At 32.1% G+C, this 26,662-nt stretch overlaps 2 protein-coding genes and 1 non-coding gene across 8 annotated transcripts in view; 2 read left to right on the top strand and 1 right to left on the bottom strand.

Moving 5' to 3' along the window:
- Positions 1-534: 534 nt before the first annotated feature.
- On the top strand, positions 535-2,026 carry LOC113005160 (methionine aminopeptidase 1D, mitochondrial-like). Of its 3 annotated transcripts, XR_005574327.1 has the most exons (4): positions 535-1,052; positions 1,138-1,288; positions 1,383-1,491; positions 1,705-2,023. XR_005574327.1 is itself a non-coding variant. In XM_039446826.1 (3 exons), the coding sequence occupies exons 1-3, from the start codon at positions 999-1,001 to the stop codon at positions 1,406-1,408; spliced, it is 231 nt and encodes a 76-aa protein (XP_039302760.1). In that variant the 5' UTR covers positions 536-998; the 3' UTR covers positions 1,409-1,498. The 3 variants fall into 3 exon arrangements, 2 of the variants coding, with proteins under 2 accessions (XP_039302760.1, XP_039302759.1); XM_039446826.1 differs by lacking the exon at positions 1,705-2,023 and having other exon boundaries at positions 536-1,052; positions 1,383-1,498; XM_039446825.1 differs by having other exon boundaries at positions 538-1,052; positions 1,138-2,026.
- Positions 2,027-10,112: 8,086 nt separating this feature from the next.
- LOC105195921 overlaps positions 10,113-26,662 on the bottom strand; it is an 86,026-nt gene continuing 69,476 nt past the window's right edge. The window contains exons 12-13 of one of the 4 annotated variants that reach the window (XM_039447416.1): positions 15,542-16,107; positions 10,113-10,372 (exon numbers count right to left, since the gene is read on the bottom strand). In XM_039447416.1, the coding sequence (XP_039303350.1) occupies positions 10,143-10,372; positions 15,542-16,107 (796 nt within the window). In that variant the 3' untranslated portion in view covers positions 10,113-10,142. The remainder of the gene's footprint in view (positions 10,373-15,541; positions 16,108-26,662) is intronic. The other 3 variants (XM_039447417.1, XM_039447418.1, XM_039447419.1) reach the window with 3 other exon arrangements.
- Trnas-gga lies at positions 13,632-13,707 on the top strand. Its single transcript has one exon. It is a non-coding gene; the product is annotated as a tRNA-Ser (tRNA).

Here is a 26,662-nt window from a genome sequence, read left to right as displayed (position 1 = left end):
GTCCATGGGGAAATTTTCCAAACTGAGAAGTCGCTATCTTTCTACGTTCTTACAGTTCATGATTAACGTAACAACCAATAAGCTCTAGTCGTTTCATTAATCATGAACTGCGAGGATGTAGAAAGTGGTGACTTCTCAGTTTGGAAAATTTCCCCATGGACAGAATCAAAGTCCTTAAATGTACATACAGGCTATGTTCCGATATTAACTGCCAGTACTGAAAATGTATAGTATATGTGACGTGAACTATAAATTTTCAGTACTGCCAGTAAAAACGGAACACAGCCACAGTCGCGAGCTAAAAGGTTGCAACACATTTTCTTCGATGTTTTTGGAATGTAGACTTGCTCGTTGGATGGCAAACGTAATTGATTCTTATCTGTGGATTCAACCAATTACGTTGCCAATTGAGGAGCAAGTCTACATTCAAAAAACCATTTAAGAAAATGTGTTGCAACCTTTTAGCTTACGACTATACAGTCGTGTTCATTATAGTTGCGACACTTTTTTGGATGCATTTCTGAACGCGCAACTATAACGAGAGATGAGAACGACTGCAGTTGTGGAGGTTAGTGCGAAATGTCAAACGTTGATATATAAGGTGTCACAAATAAACCTTGGAGGAAATATAAGATAAGTATACTCGCAAATATTTTTCAAATAGAGTTTATAAAAAAATATTCGCACATTTTTCGTATTTGATCGGTTTTAATCTAATTAATTTTATAAATTCGTCTTTACAACACGATGAGCCGAGATGCTTAGATGTAGTTAAATAAATTGTAACTGTAACAAATATTAAAAATTAACATTTTATGTATTTGTTACAATTATAATTATAATTTATTTAACTACATCTAAGCATCTCTGATCATCGTTGTTGTAATGACGAATTCATAAAGCTCAATTAGACCAAAGCCGATCCAATACAAGAAGATGTATTATTTAATAATTAAAACTAACTTTTTCTTTTTTGCAGAAGTAGAGAGCACACAAGAATGAGACATTGGAAGCCTTTGCAAGAAGGTGATATATTCAATGTTGATATAACAGTAAGTAGTCTCATTTTTTATGAAAAATGTTCTATAAAATTGTATTATTTTCCTAGTTAAAAAAAATTATAATTATAAATTATAGGTTTATCTTAATGGCTATCTCGGCGATTGCTCAGTCATGTTTCAAGTTGGTAAGGTAGATTCTGAAGGTAAACGATTGGTAACAATCACAGATTTGTGTTTAAAGTCAGCTATTGAAATATGCAAATCAAATGAATATTTCTGCAATATTGGTAATAATTTGTACACGATTAAAAATCTCAACTTGGTTATATGCTATAACATTCATTTTTAACATTTTGTATAATTTTTCTATTTTGTTTTCAGGTAATGTAATAGAAGACAACAAATAAACACAATTTGAATGTAATACCTGCACATTTGGGTTGTGGTATTGGAACTTACTTTCATGGTGCTCCAGACATTTATCACTTCGGTATAGTGAAAATATTTTTTACTATCAATATTAATGCGCATTGGCATATGACTAATAGAAATTATCTAATTCCAATTTATAGATAAAATATATCTTGCTTTTAAAATAAATTTCTACATAACTGTAAATATTAAATTGTCTTATATGTATACTGATATTTTAACGCCTATTTTTTTCGTTTTACAAATGATTTTTCTGACAAAATAAAACCAGATATGACATTTACTATTGAACCAGCTTTAAGTCAAGGAACAACGCAGATTGAAATTCTGGAAGATGGATAGAAAATTTGTACTGTTGATAATTCTAGGACAGCTCAAGTTGAACATACAATTTTAATAACAGATACTGGATGCGAAGTGCTAACACTTTAATGTACAATCGATATTATTGCTATTTTATATAAAAAGTACCCATAAAATATATTATTTTTAGCATACATAAATTAATTTGCACATATGCGTTTTAATCTTACAAGTACTATCTTGTGTTTTTATATGTAAAAATAAAAGTTAGGTAAAATTTATGTCTATTAGAATGAAGATTATCAATACGGTTACCAGAATCAATATTTTCTTATTCTTTTGTATATGTAATGCAAATAAATATATAATTGAAAACTTCTTTCAATTTATTCAATTAAAGAAATAGATCTTTACTGTAGATTTTTTATTAAGTTTGTTTTAAATAAGAAAACAAAAATTTTATAAAATTGCAGGTCCCCAATAGCTGTCCAAAGTTAGCGCCCCTTGTTTTTCAACTCCTTTTTCTTTCGTGATAATGGCAAGATAATACTGAAAAGCAGGGCAAGCAGATTGTTAACAATGTAGTTGAAATTATTGGTCTGTAAGATATATACATAGGAATTTTGTTAACGTATCTTTGGGAAAGATCTTGCATTACTTTATACAGAAGTTGAATAGCTTCCTCACCAACTTGAAACATGAGCAATCGCTGAGATAGCCATTAAGATAAACCTATAATTTGTAATTATAATTTTTTTTAACTAGGAAAAGAATACAATTTTATAGAACGTTTTTCATAAAAGATGATACTACTTACTGTTATATCAACATTGAATATATCATCTTCTTGCAAAGGCTTCCAATGTCTCATCCTTGTGTACTCTCTACTTCTGCAAAAAAGAAAAAGTTAGTTTTAATTAATAAATAATACATCTTGTATTGGATTGGCTTTGGTCTAATTGAGCTTTATAAATTCGTCATTACAACAACGATGATCAGAGATGCTTAGATATAGTTAAATAAATTATAATTATAACTGTAACAAATACTTAAAATGTTAATTTTTAATATTTGTTACAGTTACAATTTATTTAACTACATCTAAGCATCTGAGCTCATCTTGTTGTAATGACGATTTTATAAACTTAATTAGATTAAAACCGATCAAATACGGAAAATGTGCGAATATTTTTTTATAAACTCTATTTGAAAAATATTTGCGAGTATACTTACCTTATATTTTTTCCAAGGTGCCCAAATTTTATTTGTGACCTTGGAACTTGTATACCAGCGTTTGACATTTCGCGCTAGAGTCCTATATAAAGCAACATTTATGTCCGAAGTTCTGATTGGTAATCTGATTGAAACTTGATTAGTTAAGCGAGCAGCCATATTGTGACCACAGCTGTTTGCAGAATGATACGAATGGTGTTTGACGTTAGAGCGGTCCCAAAATGGCGGTGGAGGACTCAATTGGATACTAAAAGTTGTGGTGGGGGTTCGCTATCGCTTCTCTCTTTATATAGGACTCTATTTCGCGCTAACCTCCTGAACTGCAGTCGTTCTCATCTCTCGTTATAGTTGCGCGTTCAGAAATGCATCCAAAAAAAAGTGTCGCAACTATAATGAAAGCGACTGTACCACTGAACTGAATACATACAGGAAAGAGCCGTGGCCGGAAAAAAGCGGTCAGAGAGAGAGGGTTACTTTATGTTAGTTGTTTCTTTCTGTCATAGGCCTCTTTTTTTAGCGGTACAAGCATCGTCAAAAGTATGCTGACTGATGAGTTCAGAGAACGATTCAGTGGCACCATGATATAAAAAACAAGGTGAAACAACGCGCATCGTCGGCGGCTCGATGCGCGGTAAGAGGCGTAGCTCAATATGATGTGCCAATGAAATTTGGGTCCAAATATATCCGCGCAATTTAAATACGAAACAATCATATGTAGTCACACATACTTAAAATGTAGAAGTTGTTAAAAAAAATATATATAAAAATGTAAAAATACTTGAAATTTATTATCTTTAACACAAATCACTGTTGCAATAAACACTGTTGTTATAAACACGAAATATAACAATTTAGCCATACACATAAGCTCATTCTTATAACTTTCCAAATTTCTTCTAATCCAAGTTTAAAAAATTTGAAATCACAATCCTCATTAATGTACGAAGTCCCAATCTTATCTTCACGTTCTTCTTTTTTTAAGTAGCTTTGAATTTCTTCGGTTCACCAATTATCTCAGATTCACGTATAAATACAAGTATACATACGTCCCAGTACCGGAGCCGTAGCCATATTGAATCTCAAAATTTGGACCCAGTTCTGATTGGTCTAGAGTATGGTCTACTGCGCATCTGGTTACTTGTTTCACCTTTCTTCTTACATCATGGGCTGTGTTCAGATTCCTCACCCGAGTGCACCCAGGCACCTAAAGAGCGTTCAGATTCCTTTAGAGTGCCCCTACCGGACATTAGGTGGGTCGTTCACTTTATCACTCTGTCTATCCCGAGAGAGTGGAAAAACCACATGGGTCCTTGAGCCGGGTAAAACGGGTGGGTGACGTAAAGGTGCGTTCCAAAATGTATCGCTATAAAAATTTCTATATATTTGTGATAAAGCTCGTATATTTAAAACAAATTTAAAATAAAAAAATAAATTTAATTTAAAATATTATAGTAAATAAAAATTAAAATGTATAAATATAATAAAGAAAAACGTTAATAACCAAGTAAAGTTTAAACGTTTTGTTTATTATTCTGTTTATGTAATTACAGATTAATAAATATTAATCTTTTATTCTATTAATGTAAGGTTTCTTGGTCTACAGTCTCACAAAACCGTTATATAAATATTTATATTTGAGATTAGTATGTTAAAGATTTTTAGTATTATTAAATATTTTCTGATACTAATAAAATATACTGTTTGTTTTCTGTTCCTGAACTCCCTGAATTAGTGTGCACTTAAAGTGAAATAGATATATATTTGAAAGTTAGTGAAAACAAGAAGGAACGTTCCAGTGCAGTCTAGTGCAGGAATAGAAAACAAGCCTATACATATATTAGATGATATGCGCAATATATATCTTCATCTAATTTGTTAAAATAAAAATTTATTTTCATTGTTTAAATTGATTCGTCCTATTCTACTAACATTTAATTTTCATCTACTTTATAGTTATATTGATAAAAATATTCATAGTAAAATATTTATGTATTATCTTTATTGTTTATCTTAATTTATTATGTAATTTATTCTGAATCTGAGATATTTATGTTACTATTTCTCAGCGTTATTTGCTAAACACACCCAATGTTTGAGAGTGCGTTCAGATTCCATAAACCACTAGGGAGCTTTTCATTAGTTCCGCCCATTTACCCAGTCACCCAGAGATCACTCACCGGGTGGAGAATCTGAACGCAGCGATGCAGAGGCACTTTAAGAGGTTTGACTAAAGCCTGCCGCAGACGATACGTTTTTTCTTACGGGATTGCTTACGTGTTCCTATACTGGCAGTCTTACGTGCTCCCGTACTGGAAATGAGTAGCTTGCGGGCTACGCTACTGGCTCGCGTACTAGATTTTCGTAATAGATCATGTCCTATTTTTCTTACGTGATTCTGTACTGGTTTATTGTGAAAGCCAATCAGGAGGTCAATCATGTAATTTCACGTGGAACTTTTCACGTTTCACTTTTCACTTTTCACGTTTTACTTTTCATAGGCTTGTTTTCTATTCCTGCACTAGACTGCACTGAAACGTTCCTTCTTGCTTTCACTAACTTTCAAATATATATCTATTTCATTTTAAGTGCACACTAATTCAGGGAGTTCAGGAACAGAAAACAAACGGCATTTTTCATTTTTCACTCATAGAGAGTTCACGTGAATCTTTTCACGCACAGCGATTATAGGCTTGTTTTCTATTCTTGCACTAGACTGCACTGGAACGTTCCTTCTTGTTTTCACTAACTTTCAAATATATATCTATTTCACTTTAAGTGCACACTAATTCAGGGAGTTCAGGAACAGAAAACAAACAGTATGTATGAATAATGCGCGGAAATTTAGTTTGCGTTCCAAAATTCACCATTAGAGGCTCTGTCATTGCAACTCTCAAGCAATCGTGAAAAAGGTTTCTATCTGCTTTTACAGTATAACTTTTACTGTAAAAATTTTGTTATATAAAAAAAAATTGTAAAAAAAATATTTATAAATAAATAGCAATATTTTTTATATTGCATAAACTTAATTTACAAATATAATATATATTACATTTATTTTTAATGATCCGTATATTGTAACACCTATTTTATTATGTAGTAATCTAATACTCAAAATTACATTGTAATATAATTCAAACATTGTTTTTCAAAATTAATTTTAATTAGTTCTTTATGTGTGCAAATTTTAAAGTAAATTAATTTCATTAGTCATTAAATTTAACTTTGTTTAATTAAAAAATATTGAATAATTTAGAATATGGACCTTGATCAAAACTGAATTCTCCGCTCACACATGTATTTTCCAAATTTATAAGTTATAAACACTTACATGATTGATTAATATTCTATTTCACAAGACGCACCTTTCTTATATCATTGAGTATCAAAACGCGTTTAAAGTATATTTTTATCTAAATTTGCATTTGATGAAACCTCATTCTATATAATTATCAAAATATCAATTTGTCAAATATAAATATCAAACCTAATTACATCACAAAAGCATTATTTTTATTTATGTATGTATTACTTTATCCTATCAACGCAATGCAATGCCAAAAAGGTTAACCTTTTCAATAATACCTTTTCAAAGTGTTACCACACTTTCATTCTTATTTCAAAATACATACAATTTATTAATTCCCTAAATTTTCACCTTTTCGCCATCACGGCTGATGGCGAAAAAGTTCACGTGAAAAAGTTCATATTTCCGTTCATGAGTGAGTTACATGATTCCGTGGAATCGTACACCCAAGGACTTTGATTCTGTCCATGGGGAAATTTTCCAAACTGAGAAGTCACCACTTTCTACATACTCGCAGTTCATGATTAATGAAACGACTAGAGCTTATTGGTTGTTACGTTAATCATGAACTGTAAGTATGTAGAAAGATAGCGACTTCTCAGTTTGGAAAATTTCCCCATGGACAGAATCAAAGTCCTTGGGTGTACGATTCCACGGAATCATGTAACTCACTCATGAACGGAAATATGAACTTTTTCACGTGAACTTTTTCGCCATCAGCCGTGATGGCGAAAAGGTGAAAATTTAGGGAATTAATAAATTGTATGTATTTTGAAATAAGAATGAAAGTGTGGTAACACTTTGAAAAGGTATTATTGAAAAGGTTAACCTTTTTGGCATTGCATTGCGTTGATAGGATAAAGTAATACATACATAAATAAAAATAATGCTTTTGTGATGTAATTAGGTTTGATATTTATATTTGACAAATTGATATTTTGATAATTATATAGAATGAGGTTTCATCAAATGCAAATTTAGATAAAAATATACTTTAAACGCGTTTTGATACATAATGATATAAGAAAGGTGCGCCTTGTGAAATAGAATATTAATCAATCATGTAAGTGTTTATAACTTATAAATTTGGAAAATACATGTGTGAGCCGTGAATTCAGTTTTGATCAAGGTCCGTATTCTAAATTATTCAATATTTTTTAATTAAACAAAGTTAAATTTAATGACTAATGAAATTAATTTACTTTAAAATTTGCACACATAAAAAACTAATTAAAATTAATTTTGAAAAACAATGCTTGAATTAAATTACAATGTAATTTTGAGTATTAGTTTACTACATAATAAAATAGTTGTTACAATATATGGATCATTAAAAATAAATGTAATATATATTATATTTGTAAATTAAGTTTATGCAATATAACTAAGAAATATTGCTATTTATTTATGAATATTTTTTTTACAATTTTTTTTTATATAATAAAATTTTTACAGTAAAAGTTATATTGTAAAAGCAGGTAGAAACCTTTTTCACGATCGCTTGATAGTTGCAATGACAGAGCCTCTAGTGGTGAATTTCGGAACGCAAACTAAACTTCCGCGCATTATTCATACATAATCGCTGTGCGTGAAAAGATTCACGTGAACTCTCTATGAGTGAAAAATGAAAAATGAAAAGTGCAAAGTGAAACGTGAAAAGTTCCACGTGAAATTACATGATTGACCCCCAGGTTATACTGTCGAAGTGTTGTCAAAGTTCAAACGTGAATTCACTTCGCAAACATGACGTCGTGCAAAAATGAAAAAACTTCAAAATAGTCCAAAAAATGTATTTTATGTTTAATAGAGGCCTACTAATAGGAACCATGTTTATATGGGATAAACACACCAAATTACCATAATAAGCACAGTAAAAGTAAGGCATTAAAGAATGTATTGACTGTCGACTCCATAAACGTCGGCGATATTTATTTTGTTGTCGCAATTTTTCCATAATTAAAAATAATGCAATAGCAATTTTACGACAATGTACAACTGTTGCAATAATTTCATCCATCTCATCTATCTCATCCATATTTAAGCGTGCCGCTTCTATGAAACAAATTTCAGTTGCTCAGCCCGTACGAAAACTCACACCGTGTGAAGCCACGGCCAGTAGCACTGCCAGTACCATAGCCCGTACGGTAGCAAGTAAGAAAATCCAGTTAGAAATCCAGTAAGAAAAAACGTATCGTCTGCGGCAGGCTTTAGATATGATTGTACCATCAAAAATGGCGGGTTTCAAGAGCTTAAGAAGAAAAGAAACAGCCAACATAATGGAAACCTCTCTCTCTGACCGGCCTTTTACACACGATTTCTATAGGACGGCTCTTTCCTGTATGTATTGAGTTCAGTGGGGTGTACTTACCCCAAGGACTTTGATTCTGTCCATGGGGAAATTTTCCAAACTGAGAAGTCACTATCTTTCTACATACTTACAGTTTATGATTAACGTAATGACCAATAAGCTCTAGTCGTTTCATTAACGCTTAAACACATCGATCCTGTAAAATACGGAAACACATTTTTGGGTCTGGGAGACTTTCAACTTTGAAAAGCTATAACTTTGATTACAATTAATATTTTTCTATGATTTTTTTTTAAACAAAAGTTCAAAATCTCAGGAGAGTGACTGCACAATCGGCATTGCCGAAAAATAGTTTATTGTGAAGTTATAAAAGAAAAACCATTAAGCAAAAATGAGAAATTGGTCAAAAATCCACTTTTCATTTAAAAAATCGTATCTTTGCAACAAAACACGTTTAAGGACTTTCAAATACGGCGTTTTAAAGCTAAAGATTCACACTTTCAAAATAAAATTTGGCAAAATCATTCCTTTTAAAAAGTATAATTATGTCATATGGAGAATATGAGGTATTTTTGGGCATTTAAAATCCACTTTAAAAAAAAATCATATCTTTGCAACAAAAAACTTTGAAGAACTTTACAATACGGCGTTTTAAAGCTAAAGATTCATACTTAAAAAAAAAAAAAAAAAAATCATTGTCACTTCTATTAAAAATTGTACTTATGTAACAAGGCGAATATGAGGTATTTTTGATTAAATCGTATCTAAAATTGAAAATTGATGTGTTTCATGATATATTTCGGAAAAACTCTCTTTTCTACAGCATTTTATAGTATTCCAACTTTAGACAGAGTATATGCGAGTAACATCTGCAAACCGACCTGTTCGAACGTATTTTGTCCAGTTTTTTAATGTAAAATACTCACAAAAAAAGTTTCACTTACACACTATATGGGTCGCATTGACCCTAAACTCGATGCAACTATTCAGACCAAGAATTGTGTGATCGGGAATAACCCAGTTGCGCACCCGGAGAACGGAAATACTCTACGCATCGGCCACTATGATTGGACACCATCAATCATAGTGGCCGATGCATAGAGTATTTCCGTTGGTAGAGTTAGATAAGTCAAGATGATTAGTTGGTGGGTCGCACCGTGGATCCCGTCCTGTAGAGACCAGTCTAGCACATCGCCGTAAAGGATTACATATATTAACTTTCCGAAAATAATTTTTTTGTATTGAAAGTTATTCTTTACAATTTCAATATGAAACAGAAGAACCAATATAAAAGTTACAAAACCAAATATGGGCAATAATGTAGCGCATGTAGCAATACGCTTGAAAAATCAGAAATCATTTGGTTTTTCATCACTGTCAGCATAACAATTTTAAGTTTTCAATGAATTTTTTAATAAATATTTGTGCTGTTATTCGTATTTTAAGATTATCTATCAACTCAAACTAATTTTTCATTTTTAAATAAAAAAATGTTTATGGGATGTTGTAAAGCCAATTCAAAGATGTCTTCTAATACAATATGTCGATAATTTGTATATATTTAATTATTTCTGTGTTCCATTTTAGAATTATACAATGCTTTGATGGCCATGTACATTCTAGTATAATTTTCAACGGGTCCAGTATGACGATTCTTCTCAGTCGTAGGAGTAACTTTCTTTTCAAAATTTGTCATATGTAATTGATTAACATGTATGTTTTCATAATATGCCTCAGCTTCACATTGTACATTTTTGATGAATGTTGTTTTTATACGATCTAATGCTTCCCCTAAAACAGTATAATATAAATGTTATCTTCAAAAATGTATTTTACATGACAACTTTGCAGCAACATTACAATTTTATATACATAAATACATATATATATATATATATATATATATGTATATATGTGTATATATATATATATATATATATATATATGTGTGTGTGTGTGTGTGTGTGTGTGTATATATATGTGTATATATATATATATACACATGTGTGTGTGTGTGTGTGTGTGTGTGTGTGTGTGTGTGTATATATATATATATATATATATGTATAGATGCAGGATAATTATTAATGGTTGTACAATTTGCGCAATAAATGCCTTCCAATACTGTTTTCGTATTGCGTGTTACCTTGTGTAGGTCGTTTTCACGTTCGTGGCTACAATCGGACGAACTGAATTGGCCGTCTTCTTCTTAGTGGTTATTAGCACCCGTTCCCATTACAATACCGGAAACGATACCGCCATCCTTCAGTTAAAATGTGGAATACAAAATCTCAATGTGGTATACGAAGACAAAAATGGAATTCAAAGCTCAAGGACAGCAACGCTGTCCCGGCGGCCGATTGTGATGCAATCGACGGTTAGAAAAAATAGTATCAGGCAACCACGTCCAAACATGTAAACGGTCGAACTGGATTGGCCGTAAATACGCAAATTCTTTACGGTCAAGAACATGAAAACGACCGAGAAAATAAACGCAGTGACTCATCAGTAAACGTAACGTCACCATATTGCGCAAATTATACCCATTTTTTACCATAGAAGTATGATTTACCGACAAATATGTATTTCTAACATATTATATTAGAAATTACAAATGCATTGGAAAATCATGCTCCTATGGTAAAAAGTGTGTACAACCATTAATAATCACCCTGTGTGTGTGTGTGTGTGTGTGTGTGCGCGTGCGTGTGTGTGTGCGTGTGTATATGCCCTGATAGCCATGCATGTTTTGCAAAATCAGGCAACTTAATGCTGAGCATGAATTTTTGACTAGTTGCTGTGTATTTGCTGAAAACGTAACGCCTACATATTCAACAACATAAGAGTAGATTTGAGTCATTTTATGTCAGCAGATTCAAAGTAAACGGAGAGCAACTGTTGCTTATTCTGTTGCCAACAAAATGACTTCTATTCGTGAAAAACATTTTGCTTTATCAATCATTTTCAACAACATAAGAGCAACGTGACGACAATAAAAAAAGATAATGCTGTGCTTTTGTCGTGTATTTGTTATAAACATTAAATATATTAATTATTGTCTTGTAGCCAAATAAAATGTCGAAAATGATTTGTGTGTGTGTGCGCGCGTGTGCGTATGTGTGTTTGCGCGAGCGTGTGTAATGTAATAAATAAACAGGAGTAAATTAATTATTTATTTGGCTATCAGATCGGATTGAAATGGATTTAACAAGTGAGTGCTGGCGTCACCGCTAGGCGGTCACGCCGCGGGAGATTTTCTCGTGAGTCGAGTTTGGCCACAGGCGTTATATCTAGGTGCCACCACGGCGGACACCCCAACTCATCCTTCCGTAAACTTTTAGGACTTGCTTGTTGTAAGCTCGAGACGAATACTCGCTCTCATTCTGTTCAAACGTGACGTGTGTGTGGAACATTGGTCTACATAAAATTTTATATTTTTATATGTAAATAACAATTTGTATTGTTATTTAATCTTGTACATAAATTAAATATTTAATTTAAATTTAATTCTTTTTAACGAAAAGGATGCAAGAAATACTTTTTTGTAAACTAAACATTTAGTACGTTTACATTAATGTATTCTGTTTTAATAAATCTATCTGAATTCCGATCTTATTTTCAATCGGTCTTAATACCGTATTTTTGGTGTAGAAATCTCGATTGATTCGGATTATTTTTTTTTAATTGGTTTTATCGCACATTTTGGCAGGATGGTGACAATTCAGCAGAAAGAAGAATTAACTTATTTATTTTTTATATATTTGAAAAAAAGTACAAAACATATATTTGACCATTTTCGACACATTGAATTTTTGCTGAAATTTATGACTCAGCACATGTTGTTGGCAACTTGCTCTCATGTTGCTCTTTATATATAGCGATAAATCGTTGACAGCAAATACGCAGCATATTGGCAGCAAAACGTGCTGAATTCATATCATGTCAAACCAAAGGCAAATGAGGCACACATCTTGTTCTAAAGTTGCTGAAAACTAATGCCCTTTGTTTTCGGCAACATTACAGCAACAACACAGACAGGTGGCTATCAGGGTATATATAAGCAATAAGATTTTAATAATGTTATAGCAATATTTTAAAAACGTTGTGCGAATAAAATGCTAAGATTTTATGTATAAATATTTCCACATGTATTTACATTTTCCACAGTTTATTAAACTTGTAAAGAATGTATACAAGAATCTTATATTGCATTTAAACGCGAATTTACTATAAGTCATGTGGAAATATTATTGAAAATACTTAACAGTAATAACAATTTCCATTAACAAATTTTTTTGAGCCAAAATTCAATTTTATAATTTTCTATTCGTGATAAATTTATAATATTAAATTTTAATGTGATTCTAAAACACTCTGAAATTAGAGTTATTTAAAATATAAACAATCTGTGAAAGAAGTATACATATAAATGTTAAAGATTAAGGAAATATAATTATATAAATTTAAACAAGAACGCCTTCCACAATCGTAGCTGGATTTTGGTGCTTTTGTATTTACTCGTATAATTTTATATACTTTCTCAGATTCAACACAAACTGCGCGCCGTTACTTTCGGTCGTAACACAGCTATAATCGAACAAGAATCAGTAATATCATATTTATTATTAAATTAAAATTAATTTAATAATACATGATGCTCACTAGCATCAAATATTAACCCTCTCTCCCCTGAAAAAACTGTAAAGAATTTATTGCAAAAAATATCACCTCAGCCCAGGTTCGAACCTCCTGAATCTCCAGTATGAGTGTCTCAGCCAACTCGACCACTGAAACTGTGATAATATTTCTCGCATTAAAATTAATTAAATTAATTAAAATTAATTAAAATTAATTTAATAATACACGATGCTCACTAACATCAAATATTAACTCTCTCCCCCCTAAAAAAACTGTAAAAATTTATTGCGAAAAATATCACTTCCCGAATCTCCGGTACGGATGTCTTAGCCAACTCTTACCCTACTTTAAATCACGCGGTCATCAAATGCGTTCTAACTCATAGCCGATTATTGCGAGAAATATCATCACAGCCTCAGTGGTCGAGTTGGCTAAGACACCCGTACTGGAGATTCGGGAGGTTCCAGGTTCGAACCCTGGCTGAGGTGATACTTTTCACAATAAATTCTTTATAGTTTTTCAGGGAGAAAAGGGTTAATATTTGATGCTAGTAAGCATCGTGTATTATTAAAATAATTTTAATTTAATAATAAATGTAATATTACTGACTCTTGTTCAATTATAACTGTGTCACGACTGAAAGTAACGACGTGCAGTTTGTGTTAAATTTGAGAAAGTATATAAAATCACACGAGTAAATACAAAAGCACCAAGATCCAGCTACGACCGTGGAAGGCGTTCTTGTTTAAATTTGTATGTTACATGAACGGTTGAATATCTTTCTACTTTAAATCACGCGGCCATCGAATGCGTTCTAACTCATAGCCGATTATTGCGAGAAATATCATCACAGCCTCAACGGTCGAGTTGGCTAAGACACCTGTACCGGAGATTCGGGAGGTCCCAGGTTTGAACCCTGGCTGAGGTGATATTTTTCACAATAAATTCTTTACAGTTTTTTCAGGGGGGGAGAGGGTTAATATTTGATGCTAGTGAGCATCGTGTATTATTAAATTAGTTTTAGTTTAATAATAAATGCAATATTACTGACTCTTGTTCGATTATAGCTATGATACGACCAAAAGTAACGGCGCGCAGTTTGTGTTAAATCAGAAAAAGTATATAAAATCACACAAGTAAATACAAAAGCACCAAGATCCAGCTACGACCGTAAAGTTCTTGTTTAGATTTGTATGTTACATGAACGGTCGAATATCTTTCTACTATAATTATATAAATATAAATTTTGTAATTTTACATTATTAATGCAATAATACACATATTATATTATTTTTTTAATAGTACGTATTTATATAAATAATAATATGCTATTATATATAATAAAGCATCACAAATTTATTTATTAGATCTATATTTATGAGATTAAATAATTAGTAAAAATTAATTCGATGCCTTTATGTTGAATCAACTACAAATTTATTTTAAATTTAAACATTTTCCAATCATAAAAATTTTTAAGTATCTACACAATCTTTAACATTTATAAAAAACTAAATAAATTAGCAAAACAAATGATAGCTTTATAAAACACAATAGCCTCCGAGCGTTATATTAAAAATTGTATTTTTTCCACATTTTGAATTAAGAAAAATGCTGTCAAAACCAAAGAAACGATATTGTTTTGCTTTGGCGCAAAAATGCAATAATATATAAGATGTAAAATGGTATCAGAGATTTCCGAATAATAATTTCTGGATCTATATGATCCAGAATATCCTGGTAACAAAAAAATTTGAAAACAAAGAACTTGAGTAATTGCTAAGTGAAACTTCTATTCAAAAGAAAAACTCGCTTTGCAATTTGGAGTGACCTAGAAAGCAATTTCCTATTGTATGAATAAATTAGAAAAAATCTAAATGTTGAGTAGGTAAATTTTACATAAGTTCAGTCGGACAATAGAAAACGACAACGTGAGACAGTTATGTTCTTACTGACGAGATTTAAAAAGAATTTTTTTGTACAAAATAATAACAGATAATAAAAAATAGACGTTGTGCAATCCTAAACAAAAAAAAACGTGTGTTGAACTTTGTTAACCATCAATAGGAAATCGAATCTATGCCTAAAAGGATCTTTTAATACTATGTAAATTTATTTAAAAAAAGCATCAAATTAATTTCTACATGTTTTTTTTGTAATTTTTGATTTTTTTATTTGTTCCAATTAAAAATACTTTAATTATCATGACATAACAAAATGTCATTAAATACATATATTGTAATATTGTAATAACATTTTGCAATGTTTTGCAATGTTACTGCAATTTTTCTTGTGTTGTATGTACAAAATTTTGATATTTACGTTCATTTTCATGGAGTATCAAATCGTCAAAAAATGCGATGTTTCGTATAAACAAATGAAATGAATCTTCAATATCGGTCGATCGGCTAACAAAATCAGGATCACAAATTGCGAGATGACACAAAAATCTAATGCCTTGTCTCAATACTTTATATTGAGTCTTTTTAATGTCAAACCAAAAACGATCCCATTTTCCTGAATGTGTCTGTGCTAGATGCTCCTCCACATTTTGTTTACTACGTTTCATTTGGCATGAATTAATTCTTTTCAAGACATAAAACTTTTTGGAAGTATAAAATGAATCTTGCCACTCAGCATTATCGATTATATCCAACTTGTTTTCGGAACACTTGTTTAACATATTAATTATAAGTCGTAATAATTTTGTATAACAATTACAAGATTCTGAACTTTCACTTCTCAATAAATTATTTTTCTGCAAGACATGCCACACAAATAATATTAAGGCATGCGTCATGTTTACTGTAGTGATAAAGTTTGGACAAAAATGCTCCATTTGTGCCACAAAAATTTGTAAAACACAAGCGTCTGAAACACAACAAATGCTTTTAAAGCACAATATGCATAAGTAGTAAAAAAAAACCATACATATCTTCTTAACAGGATTGGGCAAGTTAATATTTTTTTTGTTAACTAATAAGCAAATTCGATTGAAGTGCACTAGTGTACACTAATTTAGCCTAAATATAAAAGTAATCATATTTTTTTATGTTGATTTGTGTACGATGGTTTTAATGTGTAACAGTGCGCATCAATGCATCTAATTGAATTCGCTTTAAATTAAGTTAATGACTTACTAATAAAATTAATATAGTTAAAAGTTGTATAAACAAAACACTAAATCAGTTAAACGTTACGATTAAATTAAGTTAAACTCAAAGTTAATTGTGAGAAAAAACATATTTATATTATCTCATTAAAGTTTATGACCAGATCAACAAGATTAGTAAAAAAATAACAATTCTATAGAAAAAATTAAAATAAAAAAAAAATAGATATAACTTTTTTAAATCATTTTTATTTTATGCAAAAAAATCAATAAACAATATAAAGAATTAAAATTCGTTTCTGTTCATGGCTAGATTAGCAAGATTAGCTAAAAAATAACAATTGGGAATAGGATTGAAACGTAAAAAAGTATTCTTAATGTAAAAAACAAGTTGCAAAAATCAATTTCGAAACTAAATGTTACAAAGCAAAAACGACTTAAGAAAAAGTTATGTTTCGTTAATAATTTATTTTACTGAATCGATTGGTGTAATAGTTTTTTCTTAACAGTTAATTTTTAATTCAAATAAAACAAGACGAGCTAAGGAGCCGTGCTGGGTGTTGTGCGCCAAAAACAAACAAATGCCAAATAAATGTAAACGTTTCGACCTTTAATCAACGGTCTTCTTCAGTACAAGAACTTAGATTCTATAACAACAAGCATTATAAATTACATTAAGATTACAAATCTCATCACAAATTAACGCATTATATTAGTTGACAAATAAAAATCTCTTATCGAATATGAAAATGCGACATCCGCTTACAAAATTCGTGATATATCGGGAACGCCGTAGTCTAATTGATAATCTCGAGGACCGTGAATAGATCTCGTTTACAGAACATGATTTGGTAAAAACAATACAAAATGCAACATAAAGAGAATAAATAAAGACTAAGAGGGGAACAACTACAAATAATTTAGAAACAAAAATTGTCAAAAGTCAATTTATAAAAACAATAAAACAAGAACAAAAAGTGATGAAAAGTAGAAAGCTGTACAAGTAATAAAATTGTAAAAGGGACAAAAACTAAAGAACACAAGTAATAAATATAATAAAATAAAATCTGTACAAGTCAAAGTCATAAAATTGTAAAAACAAATGTGAATGGTGAAAAAATTGTAAAAATATTAGTATATATATCATACCTATGAGTTCCAAAAACTACATCTTGTAAGAGGTTAATAAGAATGCCACAACACGAGTGAGAAATGAAAGCAAAAGAGAAATGAAAGCAAAAGAGAAATGAAAGCAAAAGAGAAATGAAAGCAAAATCAGAAACAGAAAGATAGGAGTGTAGAGAAGAAAGGGATAAGACGTTAGGGAGAGAAAATACGTTCGAGAATCGGAAAATACGCGTCAGGGAGAAGTTCGGTATCGCTTTATTTGTTGAGTCCTTTAGTATTCTTTGATATATAATATTCACTTTAATGCTAGCACTTCGATACAGGCTGTAACTCGTATACCATGTGCGTCCGGCTCGCAGCCATGCTAGTCTCTGGTTTCCCGTCTCTACCTAATGCGCCTCTACACGTGCGCCTTACGCTTACCGCTCAGTAGCGTATCTATACATTACATCCCTTTTCCTCCTTAAAATGCTAGACGCTTACAATTTGAGTCTTTTACATTTAATTACCAACTAACGAATGTGCTCTGTAATCGCCATATCGCTCCGGCAGTTTTCTTTCGCGCTGAGATCTTCTTACTACTACTTTTTCATTTTTGTCACTTTCTGTTCTACTCTGATCATCTTCTACTCTATCCTGTTCCTTACTAACTACTTCTTCCTCTTCGTTTTCTAATTCTTCGCTTTCTAAATCTATTACTTTTCTTACTTGCGTTAAATTTCTTTTATACTTCCTTCCTTCTTCTGACTCTAGTGTTACTGAATTTCCTTTTCGGTCAATTACTTTATATTCCTCCGGGCTAAAATTCGGACTTAGTTTATTTTCTTTCGGGGCCCTGATTAATACGCGATCCCCTTGACCTAATTCATACTCTTTAGCTCTATTTGCTTTGTCATAATATTGTTTTCCTTTTTCTTTTAACCATTTATCGCGCTCTCTAATTTCTTCTACAAATTTACTATTATTATCTATTTCCGGTATCTTCGTTTTTAATTTTCTATTAAACAATAATTCCGCGGGGGTTACTCCTGTAACTGAATGTGGAGTTGACCGGTACATCATTAGAAATGTTAACAATTCATTATGCCAATTTTTCTTTTGCGCATATGCTATTTTTAGTCTTTTTAAGATACTTCTATTCTGTCTCTCTACCTCTCCGTTTGCCTGTGGCCAGTACGGTGCTATATGCGCAACTTTTACTCCGTAGGAATTTAGCCAATCTTTTAATCCTTCATCCGTAAACTGACGACCGTTATCGCATACAATTGTCCTTGGTAAACCGTGTCTCGCAAACTTCGAGTAATTCTTCTTATATTTCTTTCGCCGATATCCTTTTAAGAATTGCTACTTCTACAAATCGACTATAATAATCGGTAGTTACTAACAAATATTCCCCTGTTGGGAGTGGCCCCATTAAATCTATCGCAATTGTTTCCCATGCTTTTTCTGGTAACTGATTTCGCTTGACAAGTGGTGGTTCTATCGGACGTTGTACTAATTGACAACCTTTACAGGATTTAACAAATTTTTCTGCATCTTTATCTATACCTTCCCACCAAACCTTACTTCGTAACCGCTGTTTCATCGCGACAATTCTTGGGTGTCCTTCGTGTACTAACATTAACGTTTTCTTTTGCAACGCTTCAGGTATAATTATACGCGTATTCTTTAGTAACACATTATTATAAATACATAATTGTTCCTTTATTATTTTATACCGCAAATTTTTCAATGTGTCCCAATCATCTGTTTGTAACGCTAATTTTACTTCTTTTATTTTCTTATCATTTTTTGACGCTACCGCAATTTCTTTTAATGTCATTGCTGTTGGTACCGATTCCGTTGTTACCCATCGAATGTAATGCACGTCCTCTTCGAATTCTTTTTTCCGGTTCTCTTTACCATAGTCTCGACAGTACATCTGCTATATTCGATTTTCCTTTCTCGTATGACTTTATATTTAAATGGTAGTAAACGTAAAACCCATCGTTCTATTCTCGCATTCGGTTTTGCGCGCGGTGCAAAGATACATTCTAACGCTTTGTGATCTGTCACTAATTCAATTCTATTCCGTACAACCAGTTATAAAATTTTTCACATGCGAATACCAACGCCAATGCTTCCTTTTCTGTTTGTGAATATCGCCTTTCGTAATCTGACAAGCTTCTGCTTGCGTAGCTAATTATCCACCATTGATTTTTGTCATCTTGTTGGGTTAATACGCACCCTAATCCTACTGGGCTTGCATCCGCTATTACCCTTGTTTTCGCATTTATATTAAAAATTCCTAACGTTTGCGCGCTTGCTAAATTCTTTTTCAAAATTTTAAACGCTCTATCTTGTTCTTTTTCCCATAGAAATTTTATTCCTTTTCTTGTCAATTTTCTTAATGGTTCACTAATTGTTGCTAAATTGGGAATGAGTGCTGCACAAAAATTAACTAGTCCCAGAAACCTCCGTATTTCCTCCGCCGTATAAGGTATTTGGAACTTTTCTACTGCTTCTACTTTTGATTCTAACGGTTGATATCCGTTTCCCGAAATTTTAAATCCCATAAATGTTATTTCTTTTTTTCTAAACGTACATTTACTTTTATTCAAAGTTATTCCTTTCTTTTTTAGTGTTTCTAAAACTTTTTCTAATCTTTCATTATGTTCTTCCCGTGTCTTTCCACAAACAATTATATCGTCCATAAAATTTATAGTCCCTTTACAATCTTTCAAAATTGATCTAATAATTCTTTGAAAAATTTCGGAGCGCAACTTATTCCAAACATTAATCTTTTATACCGATATAGCCCTGAATCTGTTACAAAAGTAGTAATTTTCCTTGATTCCTCTTCTAATTTAATTTGATGATATGCCTTTTTAACATCCAATGTTGTGAACCAATTATTTCCTCCAATTACATTTAAAATATCCTCTAATACTGGTAACGGATACCTTTCCCGAATAATCGCTTCGTTTGCTCGCCGCATGTCCACGCATAATTTTATCTCACTGCTTTTCTTTACTATAGGAACTACTGGAGACCCACTCGGTAGGGCCCTCGACTTTTTCTATTATGTCTTGAGCTATCAAAGTTTTTATTTGTTTTTCCACTTCCTCGCGCAATTTAAATGGAATTCTTCTCATAAGTTGTGCAATAGGCGTGTACGTCTTATCTATCGGTAATGTTAATTGGAAATTTTTTAATTTACCCATGCCTCTAAAAATTTGGTCTCTCTGTTTTAAAATCATTAATATTACTTATTTCCGGTCCTATCCGCAAAATTCCTAACTTCGTTGCCGTTTCATAACCTAATAGCGCTCTTCTTCTACCTTTTAATACTAAGAACGTCGCTCGAGCTTTCTGATTTTCTATCTCAATATCGCAATGAAATTCTCCTAGCAAATCTAACGCTTTTTTCTGACCGTACGCGTATATTTTTTTTCCGTCCGTTTTTTCCGATTTACATTTAATATTCTGCAATTTACACCATTTCCACGTTTCCTCGTCTATTATATTACACGATGCCCTGAATCTACTAGTAAGTTTAAAGTAACTCCTCCTATCGCGGCGTTAACACATTTACCGTCCACGGCGTAGATCTCTTTTCTTCTCAGGCTGAATGCATGCTCATTCTCATCTTCTTCTGTCTTCTCGTCGAGCCGTCGAACCCCTTTCTTCTGTCCGCTTTTCCTGTAGCTGTTGCCAGTTGTCTCCATCCTTGTCTTGCAAACTCTCGCAAAATGTCCTGACTTCCCACATTTACTGCAGGTCCTCTCTCTCGCCGGGCACTTCTCATCTGTGTATTTATGTCCTTTGTATCCGCACCGATAGCATTCGACGTTATCTGTTGTCTTCGTCGCACCAGTCTTCACATGTTTTTTTTTGTCCGTTATGCGAGCCACTGCTTCGCCTTCCATGCCTTTCGTTTGCAGCGAGACTGCTTCCATTGCCTTTGCAATCTCTAATACTTCGTCCAATTTAACTTCACATTTTTCTAATAAACGTCTGCGTAATTTCGTTGAATGGCACTTCTCTATTATCTAACCACAAATTTCTGTATCTGCGTCTTCAAAATTGCAATTTTTTGCTTGTTGCCGCAATCTTGAAACATATTGTACCATTGTTTCCTTTGTGCCTTGAGACAGATTTCGGAAAATGTGTCTTTCATAAGTCGTGTTCATTTTCGGTTTGAAATACGCTTCTAATACCTGCATGGCCTTGGTGTACGCTGTTTCCCCTTCCTCGACTTCTTCCGCATCTGGTATTGCGTAGAAAATATCCTGCAGGTCAAATCCTCCATAGTGTAGCAATATAGCTTTTTTTCTCTCTTTGTCTTCTATCTTTTTGCTCACTAAAAACAGCTTGAACGCTCTTAACCAACGTGTCCACCTCTGGTACACGTTTCCCGTGTCCGCATTCGGATCGGGGAAGGTTCCGATAGCGCACAGTATTATTGCACACAGCCAATCACAGCGGCTGGTGCCTAGTGATATTCTTCTGTTCAAGCGCTATGAGTGGTTGTAAGTGGCTTGTGTGCAATAGTACTGTGCGCTATCAGAACCTTCCCTTCGAATCGAATGTCGGCAGATTTGATGTTTCCATATTCGTTTTCTAAGCCTTAATCCTTTTAGACTCAATCCTCGTTGCCAATGTAGTATCCTTTGATATATAATATTCACTTCATTGCTAGCACTTCGATACAGTGTGACTCGTATACCACGTGCGTCCGGCTCGCAGCCATGCTAGTCTCTGGTCTCCCGTCTCTACCTAATGCGCCTCTACGAGTGCGCCTTACGCTTACCGCTCAGTAGCGTATCTATACACTACAAGTCCTTTTGGTTGTTTTTTGATATGCAACATTTCAGATATTAATCTTTTTACAAAAGATGGTCCTTTATCTAAAATTTTTACCCAATCAAAATCGTGGTTATTTTCGATACGATGTTTTAAAATAACCGAGGGAGAACAAGCTTTTCTAATATCTGCTTTGTGTTCAGAGACTCTCATTTTTAACTGATGTTTTGTCTGTCCCACGTAAGAAGACTCGCAATCTCTACAATTGATTTTATAAACTATGTCGTTACACAATAGTCAATCAATATGATCTTTACCTGTAGTTATAAACTTATTAAGCTTATATGGATTAATTGTGAAGGCTACATTGCAGCCATACTTACTAGGGAACGACAAAAATTTCTCAGATACCGAATAAGAATGCGACAAGGTATTTCACGATTCCTTATAAGGAATCGTGAAATACCTTGTTGCATTCTTATTTGCTCCCTCAGTGACATTTTTATAAAACAGATATTATAGCCTAAGTTGGATCATGGAAAATATGAAATTTAATGGGTAATTGTTGTCAAGTAAAATGGTAACCAAAAGCGTAAAATTTTCTTGATGAAACTTCGGGTGTGATAATAAAATAATTCTATCAACCATACCGAACACAATACTCTTTTTATGACATAACGGGTGGTACAAAAAGAAATTGAGGTATCTTCCCAAAAAGGTGGGGGGTACTGATCAAAAATAATTACATTATTACATTTAATCAATAACACATCAAGAAAATTAATTTTGCCCTCTTTTTCCGTCTCCAATGTGAATTGTAGCAGTCATGCACAGAATTGAACGTGTCAAGAATACAAGGTAATGAGTATTCGGGTGCCGCCAATATGATGTCATTTACGTATCTGAGGGAGAACGGTAGATAGAACGGAAGATTGTTTATCGCAGTGCACTCCAAATCTTGCATGACCAAATCAGCTAAAATAGGAGACAGCGGAGATTCCATTGGTAAACCAAAGAACTGTTTATAGGTAATGTTATTAAATTTAAAAAAAGTAAAATCTAATATTAAATTAAGTGCCTTGAGAAATTCATTAAAGGGAATCAGAGTCTTTTTTGAGATCAAATCTCGTTATGACGCTTTCCACTGCTAAGTCTTTTGAAACATTAGTGAAAAGAGACGCAACATCTAGACGCTAAAACATGATTCAATTTCAAGTTAAAACCATTGAGCTTATTGACTAAATGGTAGCTGTTTTTTCTAAAACTCGAGGCTTCCGGTATGCTGTTATAAATAATTTGATGCAAAAAGTAGGATAACGAATATAATGGGCTGTTAATTGACGATATTATTATTCTAAGAGAGTTATTCTTATCCTGTTTGTGTATCTTTGGTAAACCATAGGCTCTCGGTAAAACCCCATCAGTTGTTAAAATTCTCCTATATGTATGTTGGGGAGGGTTCCGATAGCCCACCAACCAATCATCTTGACTTATCTAACCCAATCTACGGAAAATCTCTAGGCATCTGCCATTGTGAGTGGATTGTGTGCTATCGGGATGTACGCTATTGGGACCCGCCGTGTATGTTGTTCAATATAATTATTTTTCAGCCAGTTGGAGAGAAGAGAGCGCGCTTTTTTTGTTTATTTTGGCGCGAATAATGTCGCGATATTGTGTTCGGTATAGTTGATAGAGTTATTTTATTAACACATCCAAAGTTACATCAAGAGAATTTTACCCTTTTGGTTAACATTTTACTTAACAAACAATTACCCATTAAATTTCATATTTTCCATGATCCAACTTAGGCTAAAATATCTTTTTCATAAAAATGACACTGAGAAAGCAAATAAGAATCCAACAAGGTATTTCACGAGGTATTCCTTACATCAATTCGGTATCTAAAAAATTTTTGTCGTTCCCTAGTAAATATGACTGCAATGTAGCCTCCATAATCCCATATAAGCTTAATAAGTTTATAATCACGGGTAAAGATCATATTGATCAACTATCGTATAACGACGTAGTTTATAAAATCAATTGTAGAGATTGAGAGTCTTCTTACGTAGGACAGACAAAACGTCAGTTAAAAACGAAAATCTCTGAACACAAAGCAGATATTAGAAAAGCTTGTTCTCCCTCGGTTATTTCAAAACATCGTATCAAAAATAACCACAATTTTGATTGGAAGAACGTAGAAATTTTAGATAAAGAACCATCTTTTGTAAAAAAATCAATATCTGAAAAAACAACCAAAAGGACTCATCAACAAACAAAGCGGTACCAAACTTCTCCCTGACGCGTATCTTTCGATTCTCGAATGTATTTCCCCTCCTTAACGTCTTATCCCTTCCTTCACTCCACTCCTATCCTTCTGTTTCTGACATTTCTCTTTCGCTTTCGTTTCTCACTCGTGTTGTGACATTCTTATTAACCTCTTACAACATGTAGTTTTTGGAACTCATAGGTCTGATATACACTAATATTTTTACAATTTTTTCACCATTCACATTTTTACAATTTTATGACTTTGACTTGTACAGATTTTATTTTATTATATTTATTACTCGTGTTCTTTAGTTTTTTCCCTTTTACAATTTCATTACTTGACTTATACAGCTTTCTACTTTTCATCACTTTTTGTTGTTTTTATAAATTGACTTTTGACACTTTTTGTTTCTAAATTATTTGTTCCTCTCTTAGTCTTTATTTATTCTCTTTATGTTGCATTTTGTTCTGTTTTTACCAGATCATGTTCCGAAAACGATATCTATTCACGGTCCTCAAGATTATCATTTAGACTACGGCATTCCCGATATATCACGAATTTTGTAAGCGGATGTCGCATTTTCATATTCGGTAAGAGATTTTTATTTGTCATCTAATATAATGCGTTAATTTGTGATGAGATTTGTAATCTTAATGTAATTTATAATGCTTGTTGTTATAGAATCTAAGTTCTTGTACTGAAGAAGACCGTTGATTAAAAGTCGAACGTTTACATTTATTTGGCATTTGTTTGTTTTTGGCGCACAACACCCAGCACGGCTCTTTAGCTCGTCTTGTTTTATTTGAATTATAATTCATAAGAGCCTTAAAATTGTATTAGTTTTTAATTAGCTAATTTTTAATTATTTGTTTATAACAATTGCAAAATTGATTTTTGCAATGTGTTTTTATAACAATTATGTTTTTTATATTAGTAATGTTTTTTTACGCTTTGGCCCTACTTCTTATTTTTATTTCTTAATCTAAATTTCTTAATAATCTTGTTAATCCAGTCATAGTCTTAAATAAATTAAATTAAAATATAATTTTTAAAAATTATTCTAAATAGGAAAACAATCACGATATAGATTGTTAAATAAATTTTATATTTAATTTATAAATTAATTTTATATTAAAAAAGAAGTGTATTTTTTCATTTATCATTTTTTTACATAAATAATTTTTTAACTTTAGGACAAAAATTAATAAGTTAAATTTTAAGTTAAAAATTAATAGGATTAGGAACGTTACTTCAGAAAAGTAATGAATTACCGTTATAGTTTCTTTTTGTAAAAAGTAACTCTTTACTGAGTAAAAAGTATCTTTGTACTATTCATTATTAATTTTAAGGTTTACCGGACAGACAGAGAAATGTCTGTTCACCGCGGCCATATTGAAATCGTGATGTCATAAGCATGAAATGACACGTAATTTTATCCAAAGTGCTATTTATAAATAAAGAAAATTTGGATAAAACAAACTAATCAGATAGCCTTAAAATACTTGTAAAAATGGGTAAAGATTATCCTTTTTCCGCCTAATAGTCAGTAAATAATCGTAAAAACCACGTAAAATAAAGCCTATTCAGACAAGAAAACACACGGATAGTTATTAAAAGGAATAAAAAAATGTGCTTTTATGTATAAAATTTAAAGAAACTTTACATTTTTACGATTTTGGTAAATACGAGAAAAATCATATTTTCACAATAAAACACATAATAACATGCATGACAACATCTCATCAATCTGTCACGTTTCATCTATTAGTTTTAATTTTGCCCGCGATGGAATGTCGCTACTGTCAACGCGGAGTTGTCGGCTGAGGTACCAGGACCCTTAAAGGTAACGTGTTATCATTACTAGAAAGTGATGATTTGTGACATTTTTTGTAAATAATGCTAAAATGTAAGACATTAGATTTTAAAGTTACATTGATTAATCATATTAATTAATATTACTCTCAACTACATCTATGGGTACGTTCCGAGTTCCGATAACTGACTTTATAACCTTTTACTATGTTTTTCTTGATGTGTGAAATAAAAACATTCTGTGACTATTTGTACGCAGATTGTCGTCCAAATGTTCATCATCTCTTATTACGGAAAAATGCAAGTAAAACATTGTTACGTGAAGAATCGAATGCAT

Source organism: Solenopsis invicta, chromosome 3 (genome assembly GCF_016802725.1).
Source record: "Solenopsis invicta isolate M01_SB chromosome 3, UNIL_Sinv_3.0, whole genome shotgun sequence".
In the NCBI taxonomy this organism is placed as follows: Eukaryota; Metazoa; Arthropoda; class Insecta; order Hymenoptera; family Formicidae; genus Solenopsis; species Solenopsis invicta.
This window is presented reverse-complemented; position numbering and strand designations above follow the sequence as displayed.

Coding starts and splice junctions, on each gene's coding strand:
- LOC113005160 (XM_039446825.1), top strand. CDS start 999: ATGAGACATTGGAAGCCTTTGCAAGAAGGTGATATATTCAATGTTGAT. Junction 1,053..1,137: donor TATTCAATGTTGATATAACA/GTAAGTAGTCTC, acceptor TATAAATTATAG/GTTTATCTTAATGGCTATCT.